This window comes from Podarcis liolepis (genome assembly GCF_965112155.1).
Source record: "Podarcis liolepis genome assembly, chromosome: 2".
Taxonomy (NCBI): Eukaryota; Metazoa; Chordata; class Lepidosauria; order Squamata; family Lacertidae; genus Podarcis; species Podarcis liolepis.
The window spans coordinates 120,113,197-120,136,258 of record NC_139555.1 but is presented as its reverse complement, the minus strand read 5'-3'; the positions used below and the strand labels follow the sequence as shown (position 1 = coordinate 120,136,258).

Genomic DNA, 23,062 nt, shown 5'->3' with positions numbered 1-23,062 from the left:
AATTTTGTTTATTATTATGTTTTTTATGCATTTCCTGGGAACCAGAGAATTGTAGAGTTGGAAGGGACCCCGAGGGTCATCTAGTCTCACCCCCTGCAATGCAGGAATCTCAACTAAGTTCTTCCTGATATAGTGGTTAAGAGCGGTGGACTCGTAATCTGGTGAACCGGGTTCGCGTCTCCGCTCCTCCACATGCAGCTGCTGGGTGACCTTGGGCCAGTCACACTTCTCTGAAGTCTCTCAGCCCCACTCACCTCACAGAGTGTTTGTTGTGGGAAAGGAAGGGAAAGGAGAATGTTAGCCGCTTTGAGACTTCTTACGGTGGTGATAAAGCGGGATATCAAATCCAAACTCCTCCTCTTCTTCCTTTCTTGTAACGTGAAATAATTTGTTCTGGTCCTGCTCTCTGGAGCAGAAAACAAGCTTGCTCCATCTTCCATGTGACAGACTTTTAGATATTTGAAGACAGCTATTGTATCTCAGAAAAGGAGAATATCAATAAGATACCCACGATCAACAAGTATGCAAAAGCTTGGAGTTTCGGAGTATGTCATCAGCAGTGTGCTGATGACACAGCTCTATTTCTCCTTTCTATCTGCAGGTGAGGCAGTGGAAGTGTTGGACCACTGTCTTGCCTGGGTAATGGACTGGATGAGAGCCAACAAATTGAAGCTCAATCCAGATAAGAGTGAGGCTCAGTTAGTGGGTGGTTCCCTAGAGCAGATGGCTGGGAGGTCGCCTGCTCTTGATGGGGTTACACTTCCTCTGAAGGAGCAGGTTCGTAGCTTGGGGGTTCTCCTGGATCCTTTGCTGTCGCCCGAGGCTCAGATGGCCTGTAGTGCCTTCCATCAGCTTTGGCTGGTGGCCCAGCTAAGCTTCTATCTGTACAGTGATAGCCTAACTACTGTTGTCTATGCGCTGGTAACTTCAAGGTTAGATTACTGCAATGTGTTATATGTAGGGCTGCCTCTGAAGACGGTTTGGAAACTTCAGCTAGTACAGATTTCAGTGGCCAGGTTGCTCACCGGAGCAAGATGCTTTGAGCATATTACACAGATCACGAGAACAGGGCCTTCTCTGCAGTGGCTCCCTGTCTATGGAATGCTCTCCCCAGGGAAGTTTGCCTGGCGCCTTCCTTATACACCTTTAGGCACCAGGCAAAAACGCTCCTTTTTAACCAAGCCTTTGGTTGATTTGATGGACATCCTATGCCCTTTTAAAATGTGGCTCTCTTGGGGGTGGGGTGTTATTGGGTTATTGTTTGTATTTTTATTTTATATATTGTGATCTTTTATGTGAACCGCCCTGAAACCTGCAGGTATGGGGCAGCCTATAAATTCAATTAAAAAAAATAGTAAAAAATGGAGTGTATATCAAACAATTAATATTTACAACAGTTGCCCTGTAATATTCTGAAAACCAAATACTGTTGTGCTGCATCTTGAACTCCATCTAACACATAATAAACTCCACATTTCAACACAGAGATTTTAGCTGCACCGGCAGCTAAAAAAGCCAATGCAATTCTGGGCTGCATCAATAGGAGTATAGCATCTAGATCAAGGGAAGTAATAGTGCCACTGTATTTTGCTCTGGTCTGACCTCACCTGGAGTACTGTGTCCAGTTCTGGGCATCACAATTCAAGAAGGACACTGACAAACTGGAACGTGTCCAGAGGAGGGCAACCAAAATGGTCAAAGGCCTGGAAACGATGCCTTATGAGGAACGGCTAAGGGAGCTGGGCATGTTTAGCCTGGAGAAGAGGAGGTTAAGGGGTGATATGATAGCCATGTTCAAATATATAAAAGGATGTCACATAGAGGAGGGAGAAAGGTTGTTTTCTGCTGCTCCAGAGAAGCGGACACGGAGCAATGGATCCAAACTACAAGAAAGAAGATTCCACCTAAACATTAGGAAGAACTTCCTGACAGTAAGAGCTGTTTGACAGTGGAATTTGCTGCCAAGGAGTGTGGTGGAGTCTCCTACTTTGGAGGTCTTTAAGCAGAGGCTTGACAACCATATGTGTCAGGAGTGCTCTGATGGTGTTTCCTGCTTGGCAGGGGGTTGGACTCGATGGCCCTTGTGGTCTCTTCCAACTCTATGATTCTATGATTCTATGAATAGAATCATCCAAACTTTGTTTAAAACCCCCCAATAAGTGTTAGTTCACTTCCCTTATCTTACTTTATCTTTGAGAATTTAATCATATATATCAAACCTCATATTCTTAAAACCCGTTTCTTAACAGAAAGGTAACATTTCCCCATATGCCATTCTGAGCAGCAATCTATATAATCATTTCAATATCAAGTGAAACTTGCTTTTTGTACACAACACAACTATGGAACTATTTAGGTTAACCTTGAGTTCTAACATGACGACAAAGGAAGGGTAAAGGTGAAGGAACCCCTGGCCTTTAAGTTGAGTCACGGACGACTCTGGGGTTGCGGCGCTCATCTCGCTTTATTGGCCGAGGGAGCCGGCGTACAGCTTCTGGGTCATGTGGCCAGCATGACTAAGCCGCTTCTGGCAAACCAGAGCAGTGCACGGAAATGTTTACCTTCCTGCCAGAGTGGTACCTATTTATCTACTTGCACTTTGATGTGATTTCCAACTGCTAGGTTGGCAAGAGCAGGGACTGAGCAACGGGAGCTCACCCCATCATGGGAATTCGAACCGCCGACCTTCTCATTGGCAAGCCCTAGGCTCTGTGGTTTTAACCCACAGCGCCACCCGCGTCCCTTGAAAGGAAGGATACTTTCCCTCTATCCCTCTCACCAGTATTCATACCTTCATAAGCTTCTATCAAAGCCCCATTTAGTCACCACCCCCCGAGTATCCCACAGTTCCTTATGAGTGATTTATCCCCATGGTGGTGAAGACCCTTATGACTACTGCATCATGATTCATTCACAAAATGTGGCAAGGAAAATGCCTAATCACAACATTGTACTAGTTAAGATGATGGACCTAATCATTTTCCCCACATACCATGTTTGGAATTGTACATTTATACTGTCAATCTCATGTGTGTGTGTGTGTGTGTGCTATAAAAGTGTGATTGGTCAGAAAAGCTGTAGTCGTCTTTCTTTAGACACTTCCTCCCTGTGTGAAGATTTATTTACATTTTCTTTCCACACTTCAGTTTCGTGGTTTCACCATTGGGTGGACTCTTCGATGTGATTTGACCCTTTTATTCTGCTTGCTCATAGATGACACTCCTACATTCCAAGCCTGTACATATATAGTTGCTCCTCTATGCGCAGTCTCTGATGATTTCTAAGGCTGTCTCTGTGGTGACAAATCATGCTACAGTCTAAGCATACATCTACTGAGGTCCCTGCTCTCCCTGAAGCTCTTTATGTATTCCACACGTTTGAATTCTTTGGTGTGATAAAAAGCTTGACCCGTGATTAAAGCTCTTTCTGCGCTCCAAACATTCAAATTTTCTCCTCTGTGTGGATTCTCTGATGTGAAATAAGGGAGCTTTCCCTAATATAGCTCTTTCCACACGCCAGGCATTTAAAGGGTTTCTCACCTGTGTGAATGTTTTGATGTGAAATAAAAGCATCTCTCCGACTAAAGCTCTTTCCACACTCGAGGCACTTAAATGGCTTCTCCACTGTGTGAATGCTTTGATGTGAAACAAGGGAGCTTTTCCTAATATAGCTCTTTCCACACTCCAAGCATTTAAAAGGTTTCTCCCCTGTGTGGATTCTCTGATGTAATTTAAGGACCCCTTTCCTGTTAAAGCTCTTTCCGCACTCCGAGCATTTATGTGGTCTCTCTTCTGTATGAGTTCGTTGGTGTGATGTAAAACTTGAGCTGTGATTGAAGCTCTTGCCACACAGCAGACATTTATATGGCTTCTCACCTGTGTGAATGTTTTGATGTGAAATAAAGCAGTCTTTCCTAGCAAAGCTCTTTCCACACTCCAGACATTTAAATGGTTTCTCCTCCTTGTGAATGCCTTGATGTAAAATAAGGGACCCTTTCCTAATATAGCTTTTCCTGCACTCCTGGCATTTAAAGGGTTTCTCCCCTGTGTGGATTCTCAGGTGTAATTTAAGGATCCCTTTCCTGTTAAAGCTCTTTCCACATTCCAAGCATTTATGTGGTCTCTCTCCAGTGTGACTTCTTTGGTGTAAGGTGAAGCTTGAGCTGTGATTGAAGCTCTTTCCACACACTAAACATTTAAAAGCCTTCTCCCCCGTGTGGACATGCTGATGTGAAATAAGGCAGTCCTTTCTAATAAAGCTATTTCCACACTCCAGGCATCTAAAGGGCTTTTCCTCCGAGTGGATTCTCTGATGTAAAATAAGGGAGTCTTTCCTAATATAGCTCTTTCCACACTCCAGACATTTAAAAGGTTTCTCCCCTGTGTGGATTCTTTGATGTAATTTAAGTGTTCCTCTCCTGTTAAAACTCCTTCCACACTCCAAGCATTTATGTGGTCTCTCACCTGTGTGAATTCTTTGGTGTAAAGCGAAGCTTGAGCTGTGATTGAAACTCTTTCCACAGTCCAAGCATTTAAAGGGCTTCTGTCCTGTGTGGATGTGTTGATGTGAAATGAGGGCGTCTCTCCGAATAAAACTCTTTCCACAGTCTGGGCATTTAAAGGGCTTCTCCCCTGTGTGGATTCTCTGATGTAATATAAAGGTGGATTTCCTATTGAAGCTCCTTCCACACTCCAAGCACTCATATGGCTTCTCCCCGGTGTGAACGCGTTGATGTAATGTAAGAGAGTTGTTCCAACGGAAACTTTTTCCACACTCCAAGCATTTGAATGGTTTCTCTGCTGTGTGAGTTATTTGGTGTGATCTAAGGTTGGAGTTCTTCCTGAAGCTCTTTCCGCACTTCAGGCAAGTATACGCTTTCTTCCCTGTGTGCATTTGTTGGTGTAAAGTAAGAGAAATAGCCCAGCAAAAGCTCTTTCCACATTCCAGGCATTTAAATAGTTTCTCCCCTGTGTGAGTCCCTTGATGATAAGTGAGATGGGTTTTTTGACTGAAGCTCTTTCCGCACTCTAAGCATGTGTACGGTCTCTCCCTTGTGTGGGTTCTCTGATGTAAAGTAAGAGAGGTAGCCCAACGAAAGCTCTTTCCACATTTCAAGCATTTAAATGGTTTCTCTCCTGTGTGCGTTCCCTGATGGCAAGTGAGGTGAATCTTTTGACTGAAGCTCTTTCCGCACTCCAAACATTTAAATGGTTTCTGCCCAGTATGGATTCCTTCGTGCGCTGTGAGATTGCTCTTCTGCCTGAAGCTTTTTCCGCACTCCAAGCAGCTATACGGTTTCTTACCTGTGTGAATTCGTTGGTGTAAAGTCAAGACGCTAGGCCAACGGAAGCTTTTTCCACACTCTAAGCATTTAAAAGGTTTTTCCCCAGTGTGAATTCTTTGGTGTGAAGTAAAGCTTGAGCTTTGATTGAAGCTCTTTCCGCACTCCAAGCATTTAAATGGTTTCTCCCCTCTGTGGATTTTATTATGTAAAATAAGCCGGTCTCTCCTATTAAAGCTCTTTCCACACTCCGAGCATTTAAATAGTTTCTCCCCTGTATGAGTTCCTTGATGAACAGTCAAATTTCTTTTCTGATTGAAGCTTTTCCCACACTCTGAGCATATATATGGTTTCTCACCAGTGTGTATTCTTTGATGTCTGCTTACACTTGATATCTGACTGAAGCTCTTTCCACAATCCAAGCACTGAAATGGCTTCCCCCCTGTGTGAGTTCCTTGATGAACAGTGAGATTTCTCTTCTCACTGAAGCTTTCTCCACACTCCGGGCACATATACGGTTTCTCCCCTGTGTGGATTCTCTGATGAGCAGTAAGGCTTGAATTTCTACTATAGCTCTTTCCACATTCGGAACATTGAAATGGTTTCACCCCGGTGTGGATTCTTTGATGAGTAGTGAGGGTTGACTTCTGACTGAAGCTCTTTCCACACTCAGAACACTTGAATGGCTTCTCCCCTGTGTGGAGCTTAGAGTGGGTATAAAGGCTCGATTTCCATTTGAACATTTTCCCACACACGGGACACTGACTGCTTTCTTTTCTGTTGTTAAGGTTCTCTTCAGCTGGGATCTCACAGATGTCACCTTCCCGAGAAGCAGAGAATTCGTTCCTGCTCTTCTGTTTTAGCTCAGGTCTTGCTCTCTGTTCTTCCTCCTCTTTACATCCATAACTTTCCAACAGCGCCATGTTTGATTCTCCTCCATCCTGCTTTTCACCTTGAGAAACAAGAGGGATACTTTGTGAGAAGGAAAGAAGAGGTTTAAACTGTTGGCGTCTTTTTTTAATGATCCCTAACATGAAATTTCACAGAATCACAGAACTGTAGAGTTGGAAGGGACCCTGAGGGCCATCTAGTCCAGCCCTCTTTCAACGCAGGAACCTCAACTAAAGCATCCATGACAGATGACCAATGTATGTTGCACACTAGTGGACAAAATTGTGGAAACCGTTTGGAAAAAGTGTATTTATGAGGTTTGATGGCTCACAACACCACTTTTTTTGGGGGGGGAGTAATACCATAAAATTATATATCAATGGAAATATAATTTTATGAAGCCTGTAATGCAACAAAGTTTGTTCAATAATCTGTATTCTATAAAAAGTTACAGTAGTACCTCAGGTTACGGACGCTTCAGGTTACAGACTCTTCAGGTTACAGACTCCGCTAACCCAGAAATAGTACCTCAGGTTAAGAACTTTGCTTCAGGATGAGAACAGAAATCGCGCAGCGGTGGCGTGGTGGCAGCAGGAGGCCCCATTAGCTAAAGTGGTGCTTCAGGTTAAGAACAGTTTCAGGTTAAGAACAGACCTCCAGAACGAATTAAGTTCTTAACCTGAGGTACCACTGTATAGCCAAATAACCAGAAAAAGGAAGCACAACTTGCTTAGGTTGCTATGCAGTAGCTTTCCTTCATTTGAATGTAGCCAGTGAGCAGGAGTGTTTAGAGAGCCAATCAGGTGTTATGAGCCATCAAACCTCGAAAATACTCTTTCCCCAAAAGGTTTCCACAATTTTGGCCACTAGCGTAGGTCCATCTGGGGCTCTTGCTATGGCAGAGAAACTTCCTGAAGGAGCGTCTCCACCTCCATCATTCTGCCCGGACACTGATGTCCAGCGCCGAGGGCCTTCTGGCGGTTCTCTCACTGCGAGAAGCCAAGTTACAGGGAACCAGGCAGAGGGTCTCCTCGGTGGTGGCACCAACCTGTGGAACGCCCTCCCACCAGATGTCAGAGAGAGAAACAACTACCAGACTTTTAGAAGACATCTGAAGGCAGCCCTGTTTAGGGAAGCTTTTAATGTTTAATAGATTATTGTATTTTAATATTCTTTTGGAAGCCGCCCAGAGTGGCTGGAGAAGCCCAGCCAGATGAGCGGGGTATAAATAAATAATTAATAATAATAATAATAATAATAATAATAATAATAATTTCTCTACCAATATTTCTCTGTGTACGATTTGCTACAGGTGCGCGGTTGACATACTCTGCATGCCAAAGTTCAGTGTATTTAGCACCTGCCAACTAATCTTATCAGCCACAAAGACAAAGGGAACCAGGCAGAGGGCCTTCTCGGTAGTGGCGCCTTCCCTGTGGAACACCCTCCCACCAGATGTCAAAGAGAACAACAACTACCAGGCTTTTAGAAGACATCTGAAGGCAGCCCTGTTTCGGGAAGCTTTTAATGTTTGATGTATTATAGTATTTTAATATTCTTTTGGAAGCCGCCCAGAGTGGCTGGGGAAGCCCAGCCAGATGGGCGGGGTATAAATAATAAATTATTATTATTAAATTATTATATTATTATAAAGGAGTCTTAGCCAATTAAAAAGAGAGATCCTCACCTAGGATCTTCTGCACGGTTCTTTCCCAGAATTCCTCACTGCTCCAAGCCTGGGTGGCATGAAGGTCTCCTGAAGCCTGGGGGTCACCAGAGTCTTGTCGCTCCAGAGAAGCAACAACCCCCCAATTCTCCTCCATGACTTCCTTGTGCAGGACCCTTTGGTCTGGATCCAGCAGTCTCCACTCCTCCTCTGCGAAGTACACAGCCACATCCTCAAAAGTCACCTGGGGTGGGGGAAAATAAACTTTATCTAGGAGCATGCTGTTTGGCACGATTCTATTCCCTTTACAAATTGATCTAATATACATTCTCTTCTCTCATGTACCCACCAGGGAGATGTGAAAGGGTTTCAAAGGGCACACAGCAGAAACTTTTATTTCATTTTCTTGTCATTTTTATTTTTTAGCTCCCATTTGTGGAATGCTCTCCACAGGGAGACTTGCCTGGCACCTTCATTATACAGTCAAACCTCGGTTGTTGAACGTAATCCGTTCTGGAAGTCCATTTGGTTCCGAAACGTTCTTTTTTTTAAAAAAAATAATTTTATTTAACATAATTATTACAAAATACAAGCAAAATACTGCAAATACATACATACATATATGTTTCAGATTAGCACACATATATAAAAAAGAACAAAAAAGAAAAAAGGAAGAAAAGAAAAAAGAAAAAGAAAAAAATAAGGAGAAAAAGAAGAAGAAAAATTGGAAGAATTTCTTCCAAATTTATTCTACAAATATCTCAATAATAAAATTTCACTGATTGACTTCCATCGCTTACACTGCACTTCCTATATACATTTTAAGCAAAATTGTATCTGTTATTCCGTATTTGTCCCATACAATCTCATACAAATATTATAATCAATAATGTCAGGGGTTCAGGAGCAGAGACGCAGAGAAGGGAGGAGACAGAGAGCGAGGGGGAGGAATACGAAGGAAGGATGAGTGGGGATGACGACCCGAGATCACCGAGCCTGTCTAGCGAGTCCGAGGATTCCCAGAAGGGAGCGCCAGCAGCCAGAGCAAGGGGGGAGAGCAGGGGGACACCCCAGGAAGAAGGGTCCAGAGAGGGATCAGAAAGCAGCAGTTGGAGATCGGGACCCACGTGCCCAGCCGGGAGCAGCGGGGAGAAAGGGGACCAGATATCGGGTTCCGGAGACTTTCAGAAAGAGGGAGGGCATGAGTCAGGAGTAGTCACGCCCACCTCGGGGAGCGATGAAACGATCAAGAGGAAAGTGGAGAGTTGGGCGCGCGCGCCAAGTTCAAATGTAGCGGAAGCTGGCGCAGTCAGCAGCCCAGAGAGTGAGCCGGGTCCCAAAGCCCGCCGCAAGGAGGCGGAAGGATCAGGGGGGTCCGCGTCTGAAGAGAGTAGGAAGGGAGAGACCCAGGGGGGCAGAAGGACCCAGAGACGGAAGGAAAGGCGCAGGAGGTGGAGCAAGGCTAGGGTATTAAGCTGGTGCGCTAGAGGCGGAGACTCAGACGGGTCTTCGTCGTTCTGACCTAGAAGAAGTAGGGCTGCACATTGCAGTTTGGAAATGGAACCTGTAATCCAATAAAGACTCTTTGAAACTGAACGCTGGCTGACTTGGTCCTATGTGAGCTGGGACTGGGCGGCAGCCCTGACAGTAAGACCCGTCTCTGAAGCTTCTGACACCTGATACCTCGCAGCGGAGACAGAAGCAGCTGGAGGAGGGGATCGGTGTTTGGGAGCAAGCTCACGACGGTTGGCAGAGATGACGGAAGCAGAGAAAGTTTCAGCGCTGCAACAGGCAGTTACCCAATTGAATGCGGAGGTACTGGCATCCAAGAAAAGGGAGGAGGATGCGGCAGCCGCCTACCGAGATCTCCACGCCAGGTTTGAAGCATGGGTTAAGCACGGGCAGCCAGGACCCAGACCGGAGGGGGTTGGGTTGGCACGGAGAGCAGGAGGGCTTGTGGCTCACTTCGATGGGAATTTACAACAGTACCCCAATTTTCGAGCAGATGTAATGTGCGCACTGCAACTGCTGGCAAAAGACTTTAGAGATGAGGAAGAGAAAGTGGGGTTTATACTATCCCATTTGCATGGGGATGCTAAAGCGTGGCTACGCAATTTGTGGAGGGATAAAGATCCGGCGCTTCAGAGTGCAGATGCCTTTATCAAAGCGATGGATGCATGTTTTTTGTCTACCATTGATGTGGATCTTGCCCGACGGGAGATTCATGGACTGAAACAAGGGAGGGCGAGCGTCCGGCAGTACCACGCCCGCTTTTTTGCGCTGGTCAGTGCATTGGAATGGGACCGGGATTCGCCCCCAGTCAGGGACCTGTTCTGGGAGGGTCTAAGCTCTGCTGTGAAGGATGAAATTGCGAGGGGGGAGAGGCCCCGAAGCACGCAGGAAGTGGTCCAAAGGGCGCTGACTGTGGGGGTGAGGCTGGAAGAACGTCCATGGTGCAGAGATGAAGGACGTGGAGGGCGCGAAGCAGCGAGAAGTTTCTCTTTCGTTCCAAGGGAAGCAGCGCGTGCGCAATCCACACCTCCGCCAGGAGGGGGGGTGGAACCGATGGAGGTGGGAGGCGCCAGGGCTCAGTCAGCTACCAGAGCCTCTGCACCGACGGCAGTCAAGACTAAACCTCCTAGAGGGACCAGGAAGTGTTACATACGCGACAGCCCTCAACACTTGGCGAAAGAGTGTCCCCAGAGGAGCTCCAAGCACACTGCAGCCTCCGCAACGGTGAAAGCGGCCACGCAATACAGCGAAACCCAGCAGGGAAACGACGATGTCTGGCTGGAGACAGAGGCACTGGGGCCCAGCCAGACGCATCAGTGAAGCAGTCCCCAGCGATATTGCAACCCACAGACCCCCTCCCGCCCAAACCAGTAGTGCAGCTCACAGCGTCTCTCCAGCTACCCAATGGCGTAACTATCGAAGTGCCGCTTTCTGTGGATTCTGGAAGCAACGCAGACTTTATAGCACAGGATTTTGTGGAGCAGCACGCTATAAAGCTACTGCCTGCCACTCTGCCCCTGCAAGTCGTCACAGTGGATGGCAGAGAGTTGCTAGGGGGGCAGGTGGTGAAGCAGACACCGCCAATGGTGATGCGACTTGGTAACCACAGGGAAGTCATCAGTTTTAATGTCACCCGACTGTCGGACACGCCCATTGTGTTGGGCATGAGTTGGCTGGACAGGCACAGTCCGACGCTGGCTTGGTACCAGAGACAGCTGATCTTCGGCTCCTCTTACTGCGCAGAACACTGCATCCTGCCCAGACAGGAGGGGGAGGAGGAGGAATCACAACTGCAGTTGGGAACGTTGCAAGCAGTCCCCCACAAATACGCGGAATTTCTGGAGGTCTTCTGCGAGAAAGAGGCAGACAAGCTACCACCGCACAGGCAATATGACTGCAAGATTGACCTCCTGCCAGGGGCGACGCTGCCGAAGGGGAAGCTATATTCCATGTCTGAGGACGAACTACAGGAACTCAAGCAGTTCATAGATCACAATTTGCAGCGCGGTTTCATCCGGGAGTCCGCAGCGGTAGGGGGCAGTCCTGTTTTCTTCGTGAAGAAGAAGGACACGCCCCAAAAAAGATTGGTTGTGGATTACCGCCTCTTAAACAAGATGACCAAGCCCTCCGATTTCCCCATGCCCAGGATTGACGAACTGCTGGCGACGGTGCGCAAGGGACGCGTGTTCACCAAGTTGGACCTGCGGGGAGCGTACAATCTCATCCGCATGAGGGAGGGCGATGAGTGGAAGACAGCCATGTTCACGCCTCTGGGCACCTACGAATACAGAGTGATGCCGTTTGGTTTGCAAAACGGTTCTCACTGTTTTCAAGCTTTCATGCATCACGTGTTGGCGGGACTCCTCTACAAGAAGTGCGTCTGCTTTCTGGATGACATCCTGATATTCTCTGACTCGCAGCAAGCACACGACCAGGACGTTCGGGAGGTGCTGAAGAGGCTGCAGCAGCATAGACTGTACGCCAAACTGGAGAAGTGCCAGTTCGACACGACGGAGGTGGATTTCTTGGGTTACAAGCTGTCGGACAAGGGGCTAGCCATGGACAGCGCCAAGGTTCGTGCGGTGTTGGATTGGAAGAGCCCGCGCAACCGGAAGGAGGTCCAGAGGTTTGTCGGATTCGCCAACTTCTATCGCAAGTTTATCAAGGGGTTCGCGATGCAGACGGCAGCTATTACGGACACGCTAAGCTCCAAGAAAAAGAAATTCATCTGGACGGAGCAGGCGGAGCGGTCCTTTCAGACACTCAAGCGTCTCTTCGCGTCGGAAGAGCAACTGTTGCATATCGACCCCAGCAGACCGCTGCGGGTAGAGACAGACGCGTCCGATAGAGCAGTGGGAGCGGTCCTGCTGCAGAGGGACCCACAGGGGGTCTGGAGGCCGGGGGCGTTCTACTCCAGAAAGCTCAGCAAGTCGGAGCAGAACTACACCATCTGGGATAGGGAGTTGCTAGCCATTCATGCAGCTTTCAAGGCGTGGAGGCACTTCCTGATCGGCGCCAAGCACACGGTGCAGGTCTGCACGGACCACAAGAACCTGGAGCACTGGCGCACGGCTCGGTTCCTGAACCAGAGGCAGATACGTTGGGCGGAGTTCTTTGCTGACTTCAATTTCCGAATTGAGTACGTCCCGGGCGACACCAACATCATGGCGGATGCACTGTCCCGAAAACCGCAATACCTCGAAGAGGCGACGCCAGCGGCAGCCATGCACATCTTCGCGCCAACAGCGTGGGCGTGCGCGTCAGCCACAGTAGACCTGGATGCGGTGCGACGGGCGTTGCAGGACGACTCATTCGCGCAGGCGAAGATGGCAGAGGTGCACAAGGGCACGGCGAAGGGCGACGAGTTCCAGATACGAGACGGTTTGCTCTTGCGTAAAGGGGCCATCTACGTGCCGGGAGACGAACTTCGCGCCAGGGTACTGCAGCAGCTGCACGACGCACCCACGGCCGGGCACTTTGGCACAGAAAAAACGGTGGAATTGGTCGCAAGAGACTTTTGGTGGCCCAAACTGAGGGGGGAAGTCGCGGACTACGTCGCGAGGTGCGACACCTGCCAGAGGGCCAAGCCGGTGCACAAACCACCGGCGGGACTGCTGGAACCGCTGCAAACGCCGTTTGAACCATGGGAGAGAGTGGCCCTGGACTTTGTCACGGATCTACCCAGCTCGAGAGGCAAGACAGCTGTACTAGTGGTGGTGGACTTCTTCACCAAGATGGCTCATTTCATACCGTGTGCGAAGGTGGCCACGGCAGAACAAACAGCCAAACTGTTCATAGATCACGTGTTCAAAGTGCACGGGCTGCCGCGGTCTATACTGTCCGACTGCGGGCGCCAGTTCATCTCGAATTTCTGGCAAAGGCTGATGGGCTTCCTGAACGTCAAGATCAACCTGACATCAGCAAGACACCCGCAGACCAACGGGCAAGCGGAGAGGGTCAATGCCATCATGCAGCAGTACCTGAGATGCTATGCCAATCAACAGCCTGCGACGTGGGTGGATTACCTGCCGCTCGCCGAATTCGCCTACAACAACACGAAACACGTATCCACAGGGGTGACGCCGTTCTTCGCCAACAATGGGAGGAATCCCAGAACCTTCCCGGGACTGGACAGAGTGGGGGAAGGGGAACCGCAGACGGCGGACGCTTTCGCATCTGAGTTGCAAGAGGTCCACGATCAACTCAGACGGCAGCTGGAGCTAGCGAAGCACGCATACAAAGTCCAAGCTGACAAGCACAGGCGAGTGGGCGAGGAGATCCGAGTGGGAGACTGGGTCTGGTTGGCAGCCCACGCGGTGCCGACCCGATCGTTAGCCAAGAGGAAGCTGGGGCACAAGCAACTCGGTCCATACCGAGTCGAAGCGCAGATCAACCCGGTGGCTTTCCGGCTGGTGCTACCGGAGGGTTCCAGGATGCATCCGGTGTTCCACAGGTCGGTGCTCACTCCCTACAGGGCACCGCACAGGTTCCAGGAACCAGGAACGGCACCGAGTCAGTCTCCGGAGCGGACGGAGGCGGGAAGATTGCCACAGCAGGACCCCATCAACGAAGTCACGGAGATTTTGGATTCCAGATGGGGGGAAGACGGGGTAGAATATCTCCTTGCAAAGGAGGGCACCCGGGCCAGTGCTAATAGCTGGGTGCCGGACTACGCCTTGGAGGAACCCCTGCTCAAGGACGAGTTTCATGCCCTTTTCCCACACAGACCTATGCCAGCGGGCTTCTTCGACGACTGGTTGTTCACGCCCACGCTTTCCTCCAGCACGTTCCATGGCTTCGACTCGGAAGGGGAACCCGCACCGCGCACACGTTCCCCAGAGGGGTCACCGGAGGGTTCGGCGTCCGACAACTCGTATTGGTGGGACGATCGGCCAGAGGAGCAGTGGTGCCGGAAGTGGCAGGAGATACCAGGTCCAGCGACAGACGCAGAGACTGACATGGATGTTTGCGGGGAGGATCTTGGTTTCGAGCACGGCGGCACCGAAATGGAGGCGGAGGAGATCACCGTTGACGAACGCGGGGAGGAAGACTCGGAGGTCTTCAGTTGGCGGCCAGCAACGGGGAGCGAACTGTATCCGACATTCACTCCCGTGATGACGGAGCACCCACCAACCACCCTTGAAAGCGGGGAGGGGGGAAGGGGGGGCTTCGAGGGGGGGATGGATGTCAGGGGTTCAGGAGCAGAGACGCAGAGAAGGGAGGAGACAGAGAGCGAGGGGGAGGAATACGAAGGAAGGATGAGTGGGGATGACGACCCGAGATCACCGAGCCTGTCTAGCGAGTCCGAGGATTCCCAGAAGGGAGCGCCAGCAGCCAGAGCAAGGGGGGAGAGCAGGGGGACACCCCAGGAAGAAGGGTCCAGAGAGGGATCAGAAAGCAGCAGTTGGAGATCGGGACCCACGTGCCCAGCCGGGAGCAGCGGGGAGAAAGGGGACCAGATATCGGGTTCCGGAGACTTTCAGAAAGAGGGAGGGCATGAGTCAGGAGTAGTCACGCCCACCTCGGGGAGCGATGAAACGATCAAGAGGAAAGTGGAGAGTTGGGCGCGCGCGCCAAGTTCAAATGTAGCGGAAGCTGGCGCAGTCAGCAGCCCAGAGAGTGAGCCGGGTCCCAAAGCCCGCCGCAAGGAGGCGGAAGGATCAGGGGGGTCCGCGTCTGAAGAGAGTAGGAAGGGAGAGACCCAGGGGGGCAGAAGGACCCAGAGACGGAAGGAAAGGCGCAGGAGGTGGAGCAAGGCTAGGGTATTAAGCTGGTGCGCTAGAGGCGGAGACTCAGACGGGTCTTCGTCGTTCTGACCTAGAAGAAGTAGGGCTGCACATTGCAGTTTGGAAATGGAACCTGTAATCCAATAAAGACTCTTTGAAACTGAACGCTGGCTGACTTGGTCCTATGTGAGCTGGGACTGGGCGGCAGCCCTGACAAATAAGTTTTCTAAATCTTTCATAAATCTGTTCTAAAAACACAACCAATACCTTACACTTAATCTTTGTCTACATAAATAATCATTTAAACATTTCCATGGTTCCGAAACATTCGACAACCGAGGCACGGCTTCTGATTGGTTGCAAGAGCCTTGGACATTTGGCTTCCGAAAAAACATTTGAAATCCAGAACATTTACTTCCGGATTTTCAGCGTTTCAGAGCTGAAATGTTCCAAAACGAAGCTGTTCAGGAACCGAGGTTTGACTGTACACCTTTAGGCACCAGGCGAAAACATTCTTCTTCTACCAGGCCTTTGGATGACTGACATCCGATGCCCTTTTTAAATGTGTTACGGAAGATGGGGATTATTGGTTTGGTTTTGTTCTTATTTTTAATTGTGCATTTTGTGTGTGTGTGTGTATATATATATATGTGTGTGTGTGTGTGTGTGTGTGTGTATATATATATATATATATATATATATATATATATAATGTGTGTGTGTGTACAGTGGTACCTCGCAAGACGAATGCCTTGCAAGACGGAAAACTCGCAAAACGAAAGGGTTTTTTGTTTTTTGAGCTGCTTTGCAAGACGATTTTCCCTATGGGCTTGCTTCGCAAGACGGAAACGTCTTGCAAGTTTGTTTCCTTTTTCTTAACACCGTTAATACAGTTGCGACTTGACTTCGAGGAGCAACTCATAGCACGCCGTGTGGTAGCCTTTTTTGAGGTTTTTGAAGACTTTGGTGATTTTTGAAGCTTTTCCAAAACTTTTCCGACACCGTGCTTCGCAAGACGAAAAAACTCGCAAGACGAAAAAACTCGCAGAACGAATTAATTTCGTCTTGCGAGGCACCACTGTATATATATGTGTGTGAGTGTATATATGTATATATATGTGTGTGTGTATATATATATATGTATGTATATAAGATTTATGTTGTGATCCGCCCTAAGATCTACGAGTATAGGGGAGTACCCAAATTCAAATAAATAAATAAACAAATAAATAAAATTGTTTTATGCAAACTACCCCAAAATTATATTCGTCCAAGAAGGGGTACTCTGGTAAGACTAAACTTAAAATTATTTAGCTGGGTTTTGCACTTCAGGGTTTAAGCTGTCTGAATGGGCATTCACACTGGTTTCTGTGAACGCAACTTTGATGGAAGCAGAGAGGGAAGGTGCAGATTCTTCCGGGTCCAGAGGCACCCTGGGTTTCCATTTCAGGCTCTCGGTCGATCCCTATATTTACCTGATCCAGCCGCACAGATGCAATTTCCACTCCACCGCAAGGAAGAGACGAACCGCAACATATTGCCCGCATCCTGCTGCGTCCATCTCCTGAGAGGGACACAAAAAGGGGGGAGATTTACTTGCCATTCCTTGCATTTCCAAATCAAACTGCTCCTGGGCAGCCAAAACAGTACCACCCATTCGGACGGCCAAAACCGTGTAACCGAACGGCACCACTGGTATCTTGCAAGCAAACTGACCCCAAGCTGTCAAAAAAACTTTATATGCTAATAGTACCACCTTGAACCTGGCTGGGTAGCAAATGAGCAAGCGGCGCAGATCCTTGAGCATGGCTGTTATGTGCCGACAACTCCTGTCAGCAACTATGCTGCAGCATTCTGCACTAACTGAAGTTTCCAAATCAAGTGTAAGGGAAGCCTCACATAGTTAGCATTGCAGTGATTCAATCTTGAAGCATTTCAGTTTCATGCAAGAAGGCAAAAATACCCAAGAGTTCTTTCTTTTGTTCTTTCTTTCTTTCCGCTGTACATCAGGAACGGCTATGTGGAGAGAGTCTCTTCCTTTAAATTCCTAGGAGTTTATCTCAGTGAAGACCTTACTTGGAAAATCAATACAACCCAGGTGGTTAAGAAAGCCCAACAGAGACTCCATCTCCTCAGAGTATTGCGGAAGAATGATGTCAACCAACATTTGATGATCTCCTTCTACCGGTCCACAATAGAAAGTGTCCTTTCATACTGCATCACGGTGTGGTACTCTGGTTTGACATCAACTGATAGGAAGTGCCTACAGAGGGTGAATACAGGACAAGATATTATGGGCTGTCCCGTGAATCCACTGGATGAAATAGCGGAAGAATGTTGCGTCAGGAGAGTGAGGAAAATTCTCAGGGATGATTCACACCCTGGCCGGCACGTTCTTGATCTCCTGCCCTCGGGCAGAAGATATAGAAGCATGATCAGTCACACCAACAGGGTAAAGAACAGCTTCTATCTGTGGGCTGTTAGGCTGCTGAATGAAAAGATAACAACAGGGCAACTGACTCTTGGGTTTGGTGGGTATGCATCAATAAACGAGGGAAATTAAGACTAAGAGAGCTGAGAGGGGGGTGCTCATGTAATCTCACTGTATACAAGTTGTACAAGTGACAATAAAGTATTTCAATTTCAATTCAATTCAATTTCTATTTCTTTCTTCTTTTCTCTCTCTCTCTCATTCTCCTTCCTTCCTTCCTTCCTTTCTCTCCCCTCCTCTCTTCTCCCTCCTCTCCTTCCCTAGGTTATGTAACTAGTACAGTGGTACCTCGATTTCTGAGCACCTCTGAAGCCAAATGTTTCAGTTTTCGAATGCCGAAAACCCAAAGTAAACGTTTCCAACGTGCCTCGGATGTCAAACTGCTTCTGCTGCGTTTTTTTCAATTTTCTCCATTGACTTTGCAGACTGCCCTTTGTGCCTCGGTTGTCGAACGTTTCGGAAGTCAAACGCTGTTCCGGAACGGATTACGTTTGACAACCGAGGTACCGCTGTATATTGAATTTTATTACTTGCCTCCCATAACAGTCCCAGAACGATTTACAAGAATAAAAAGCTTGGCTCTTTCAAGCCAGTGTTGAAGTTAAGTGTTGAAACTCAGCGTTTTTTTATTGCCACCAGCTTGTCCCCAACATGGGATTGAGAGAAATAATAATAATAATAATAATAATTTATTATTTATACCCTGCCCATCTGGCTGGTTTCCCCAGCCACTCTGGGCGGCTTCCAACAGAATATTAAAATACAATAACCTATTAAACATTAAAAGCTTCCCTAAACAGGGCTGCCTTCAGATGTCTTCCAGAAGTCTGGTAGTTGTTTTTCTCTTTGACATCTGGTGGGAGGGCGTTCCACAGGGCGGGTGCCACCACTGAGAAGGCCTTCTGCCTGGTTCCCTGTAACTTGGCTTCTCGCGGTGAGGGAACTGCCAGAAGGCCCTTGGCGCTGGATCTCAGTGTCCGGGCAGAACGATGGGGGTGGAGGCACTCCTTCAGGTATACTGGACCGAGGCCTGCTTATTTCAGGCGTACCTGAGAGAGAAGACCAAGATGGGCAATAATGCCACGCTAAGCCTTACCCAGTGATGTGACACCTCTACCTTCCTCCTGTTTGATCTGCTTGGAGTCTGACGGATCCCTCTCTGCCTCAGCAAAGTCCACGGCCTCTTCCAAAAATAGGTCCTGTAGGTGAAATAACAGCAGAGATCAGAAACAGAGAGGGACTGGGGAAGGAATGGGGCAGAATCAGGCCTTGGTGGGTTGTCCCCTCCTTTGAGGATTTCCAGAAAATGAACATGGGGAATATTCTGAGCCCCTGAAAACTATCAGGATGAAAACCGTCTCTCTCACCTGCAGCCCTTTCTGCTTCTTGTCCTCTGCTCGGCTCAGGAGGAAACCTTCGGCCAGGGCCACCGCCTGGGAACTGGTCTCCGCTCCACATTCCCTGACCCAGTTCTCCATCTCCGGGGGGAGGACAGCCAGGAACTGCTCCAGGATCACCAGGTCCAGGATCTGAGCCTTGGTGTGTCGCTCTGGCTTCAGCCACTGATGGCAAAGATGGTGGAGTCGGCTGCAAACTTCCTGTGGTCCCTCAGCTTCCCGGCACTGGATCTCCCTGAAACGCTGGCGCTGTGCATCGACACTGAGGGCATACTCCTCATCCAGGATCTCCTGTGCGGTTCTTTCCCAGGATCCGCCACTGCTCCCAGCCTGGGTTGTGCTAGGTTCTCCTCCTGCCCGAGAGCCAACCGAGTCTTTCTCGGCCATCTTGGACTTGTGATCTGAGGCGGCTCCCAAGATGGCCGAAGTATCCCCTGAAAGTTCCATGAGATTCTGTCTGGAGGCCAGGCGGTATTTTGCAATCAGATTCCAGATCGTGACCGAGTCCTTCCCCTGTAGAAAAAAAGCAGAGAGCCCAACGGGAAATTTTCTGTTTTACAATTTAAAACACTCATTTAAACATCCTTAAAATCTCACTGACTTCCCTTCTTCTCTTTCCATGGTTCATTCTGCATATCATAAATCCCTGGGTATTTTACAGAAATTTTACTATTTAGTATTCCATTATTACATCCATCAAAACTAATTTACACTGTTGAAATCATCTTAATGCTGCCAACATTTTCAAGTGTTTATATTCAATAAACATTTCCCAATCTTCTCTAAAACGTATGTTCTTCTTGTTCTCTTATTCTATATGTTAAGTCTGCAAGCTGTGTGTATTCCATCAATTTAAGTTGCCATTCTTCTTTAGTTGGGACCTTGGTCATTTTCCATTTTGGGGCTAACGAAACATGGGCCACAGTAGTAAAGGTAAAGGGACCTCTGCCCGTAAGGGCCAGTCGTGTCCGACTCTAGGGTTGTGCGCTCATCTCACTTAAGAGGCCGGGAGCCAGAGCTGTCCGGAGACACTTCCGGGTCACGTGGCCAGCGTGACGAAGCTGCTCTGGTGAGCCGGCACCAGCGCAGCACACGGAAATGCCGTTTACCTTCCCGCTATAAAGCGGTACCTATTTATCTACTTGCACTTAGTGGTGCTTTCGAACTGCTGGGTGGGCAGGAGTTGGGACCGAAAGACGGGAGCTCACCCCGCCGTGGGGATTCGAACCGCCGACCATGCGATCAGCAAGTCCGAGGCGCTGAGGTTTTAGCGTCCCAAAGGTCACAGTAGTAGCATACATAAATAACTTCTTTTGACACCTGGGAATTTCAGTCTGAATTATCCCCAACAGAAAGGACTCTGTTTTTTTGGAAAGTACTTTTAAACGTTTTTTTAATTCATTATGGTGATCATTAAATGTAATACTGTAGGAAATATTAATGTATTATATGTTCCCCCATTCTCCCCCCCCCCCATGGTATTATGTACTGTGTATTTTTCTTTGCTGTTAGTCGGTTGGAGACCCTTGGTGACAAGAAACTGCCACTACTACTACTTAAAATGTGACAAGCAACTAATAAGTTTCAATTATAATAATAATAATAACAATGTGGCAAACGACTAGTAAGTTTTAATGATGATGATAACAACAACAAGAACAAAAAGGACAAGAACAACAACTCCTCATTAATAGCTCAGTAAGTAGAGCAAAAGACTCTTAATTTCAGGGTTGTGGGTTCAAGTACCATGTTGGGCAAAAGGGACAGGGGTGGCGCTGTGGGTTAAACCACAGAGCCTAGGACTTGCCGATCAGAAGGTCAGAAGGTCAGCGGTTCGAATCCCCGCGATGGGGTGAGCTCCCGTTGCTCGGTCCCTGCTCCTGCCAACCTAGCAGTTTGAAAGCATGTCAAAGTGCAAGTAGATAAATAGGTACCACTCCGCCGGGAAGGTAAACGGCGTTTCCGTGCGCTGTTCTGGTTCGCCAGAAGCGGCTTAGTCATGCTGGCCACATGACCCGGAAGCTGTACGCCGGCTCCCTCGGCCAATAAAGCGAGATGAGCGCCGCAACCCCAGAGTCGGCCACGACTGGACCTAATGGTCAGGGGTCCCCTTTACCTTTTACCATGTTGGGTGGGGTTGGACTAGATGGCTCTTGCGGTCCCTTCCAACTCTACAATTCTAGGATGCTATGCTTCTTACCTGCTGCTCTCCTTGCTTCTCCTCTGCCTGACTCCAGGGAAAGCCTTCTGCCAGGGCCACTGCCTGGGAACTGGTCTCCCCTCCGCATTCCCTGACCCAGTTCTCTGTCTCCGCAGGGAGGACAGCCAGGAACTGCTCCAGGACCACTAAATCCAGGATCTGAGCCTTGGTGTGTCTCTCTGGCTCCAGCCACAGACGGCAAAGGTGGTGGAGTCGGCTGCAAACCTCTCGGGGTCCCTCGGGGTCTCGGTAGCGGGATTGCCTGAAACGCTGGCGCTGCGCCTCTGAGCTGAGGGTGCCCCCCTCACCCAGGATCGACCGCAGGATGCCTCCCCAGGATCCCTCGCCGCCCCCAGCCTGCACTGGCTGGGGTCGATCTTGCAGTTTGACATCATCCTTCAAGACATCCCCCGACATGGCCAGAAAGAGAGCAATTTTCCTCCCGCTGCTGCAAAATCCTGCAAAGCCTTGCAAACCTCCTTTGTCCCCGCTCTCTGCAACCTCCAGCACCTCTCCAAAGCAGGATGGGGAGGAGCCTTGTTGCTCTAGAGGAGACCCCCCCCCCAAAAAAATTGCCTTCCTGTCTAGGAATCCATCTCTGCCATTTAACCCTTGCTGTTGGTCCAGGGATTTCAACTTGAATGAAATATTGGGGGGGGGGGGGAGGTAAGCCCCGCCCCACATAATTGATCACATGACACTGTGCACGCACAGTATTTGAATGGCAATGCCCAGTGCTTTTTTTTTCTGGGGGTACTCAGGGTACGCACCCCCCTAAACATTTTGTGAATCTTTTGTACTTTGGTCCATTTACTGTACTGTATTCATTTCCCCCGATTTGAACTATAACATGGTGATTTTCTTGAGTCAAAATGAGAGTACCCCTAAACGTTTTTTTAAGAACAAAAAAGCACTGGCAGTGCCCATCAACTTAGGGGGACAGCCCCGTCATATATTTTATTGGGGGGGGGAGATCCCCTAGGAGTTGGCTCCTATGTGTGGGTCAGCAGAGAAGGCCTGCTTAGCATGCAGAAAGGGGTCATAGAAGCTATTTGTGGGACTGCTATTAGTCCAACCGCCTGCAACGCAGGACTTGGAGGTGGCCCAAATTGGGGATTGAACCTACGATGGTTCTCACCAACCTGAGCCTTTGTTCCTGCTTAAGCAGCTCTTCCTCAACGAGGACTGGCACCTTACATTATCTACAAGGGGCCACACAGCTCAGTGAGTGGGGGCTCAGTGGCTTGGCAGCCCAAGTGTAGTGCCAACCTAGCAGTTTGAAAGCACGTCAAAGTGCAAGTAGATAAGTAGGTACCACTCCGGCGGGAAGGTAAACGGCGTTTCCGTGCACTGCTCTGGTTCGCCAGAAAATGATTCTATGATTCTAAGTGGCTTTGTCATGCTGGCCACATGACCCGGAAGCTGTACGCCGGCTCCCTTGGCCAATAAAGCGAGATGAGCGCCGCAACCCCAGAGTCATCCGCGACTAGACCTAACGGTCAGGGGTCCCTTTACCTTTACCACATGAATAGGAGTTCACTTTTTGAATACAGTGGTACCTCGGGTTACATACGCTTCAGGTTACAGACTCCGCTAACCCAGAAATATTACCTCGGGTTAAGAACTTTGCTTCAGGATGAGGCCCCATTAGCTAAAGTGGTGGGGAAAAGTAGAATTTTTGACAGATACTGAGTGAATCCAGAAAATGATTAGAATGAAAGGAGAGTAAAGTTAAGATAGAAAAAGAGATCAAAGACATAATGCATTTAAGCTAGTTGGAAAAATAGAGTAGAGTAACAAGAACGGCTGGACGTCAAAGTCACTTGGTGGGGGTCTATGTGAGGTAGGTGTGTAGGTATGTTGATATGTATAGTATAGGTAGGTATTATATGTAGAGT

At 48.7% G+C, this 23,062-nt stretch overlaps 1 protein-coding gene across 1 annotated transcript; it reads right to left on the bottom strand.

Moving 5' to 3' along the window:
* Window positions 1–2,124: 2,124 nt before the first annotated feature.
* On the bottom strand, window positions 2,125–21,802 carry LOC310701058 (uncharacterized protein). The gene is made up of 6 exons (XM_083491173.1): window positions 21,165–21,802; window positions 18,935–19,477; window positions 18,664–18,766; window positions 16,552–16,640; window positions 7,860–8,082; window positions 2,125–6,233 (listed from the first exon to the last, which is right to left on the bottom strand). The coding sequence occupies exons 1-6, from the start codon at window positions 21,579–21,581 to the stop codon at window positions 3,442–3,444; spliced, it is 4,167 nt and encodes a 1,388-aa protein (XP_083347299.1). The 5' UTR covers window positions 21,582–21,802; the 3' UTR covers window positions 2,125–3,441.
* Between the last annotated feature and the right edge of the window lie 1,260 nt (window positions 21,803–23,062).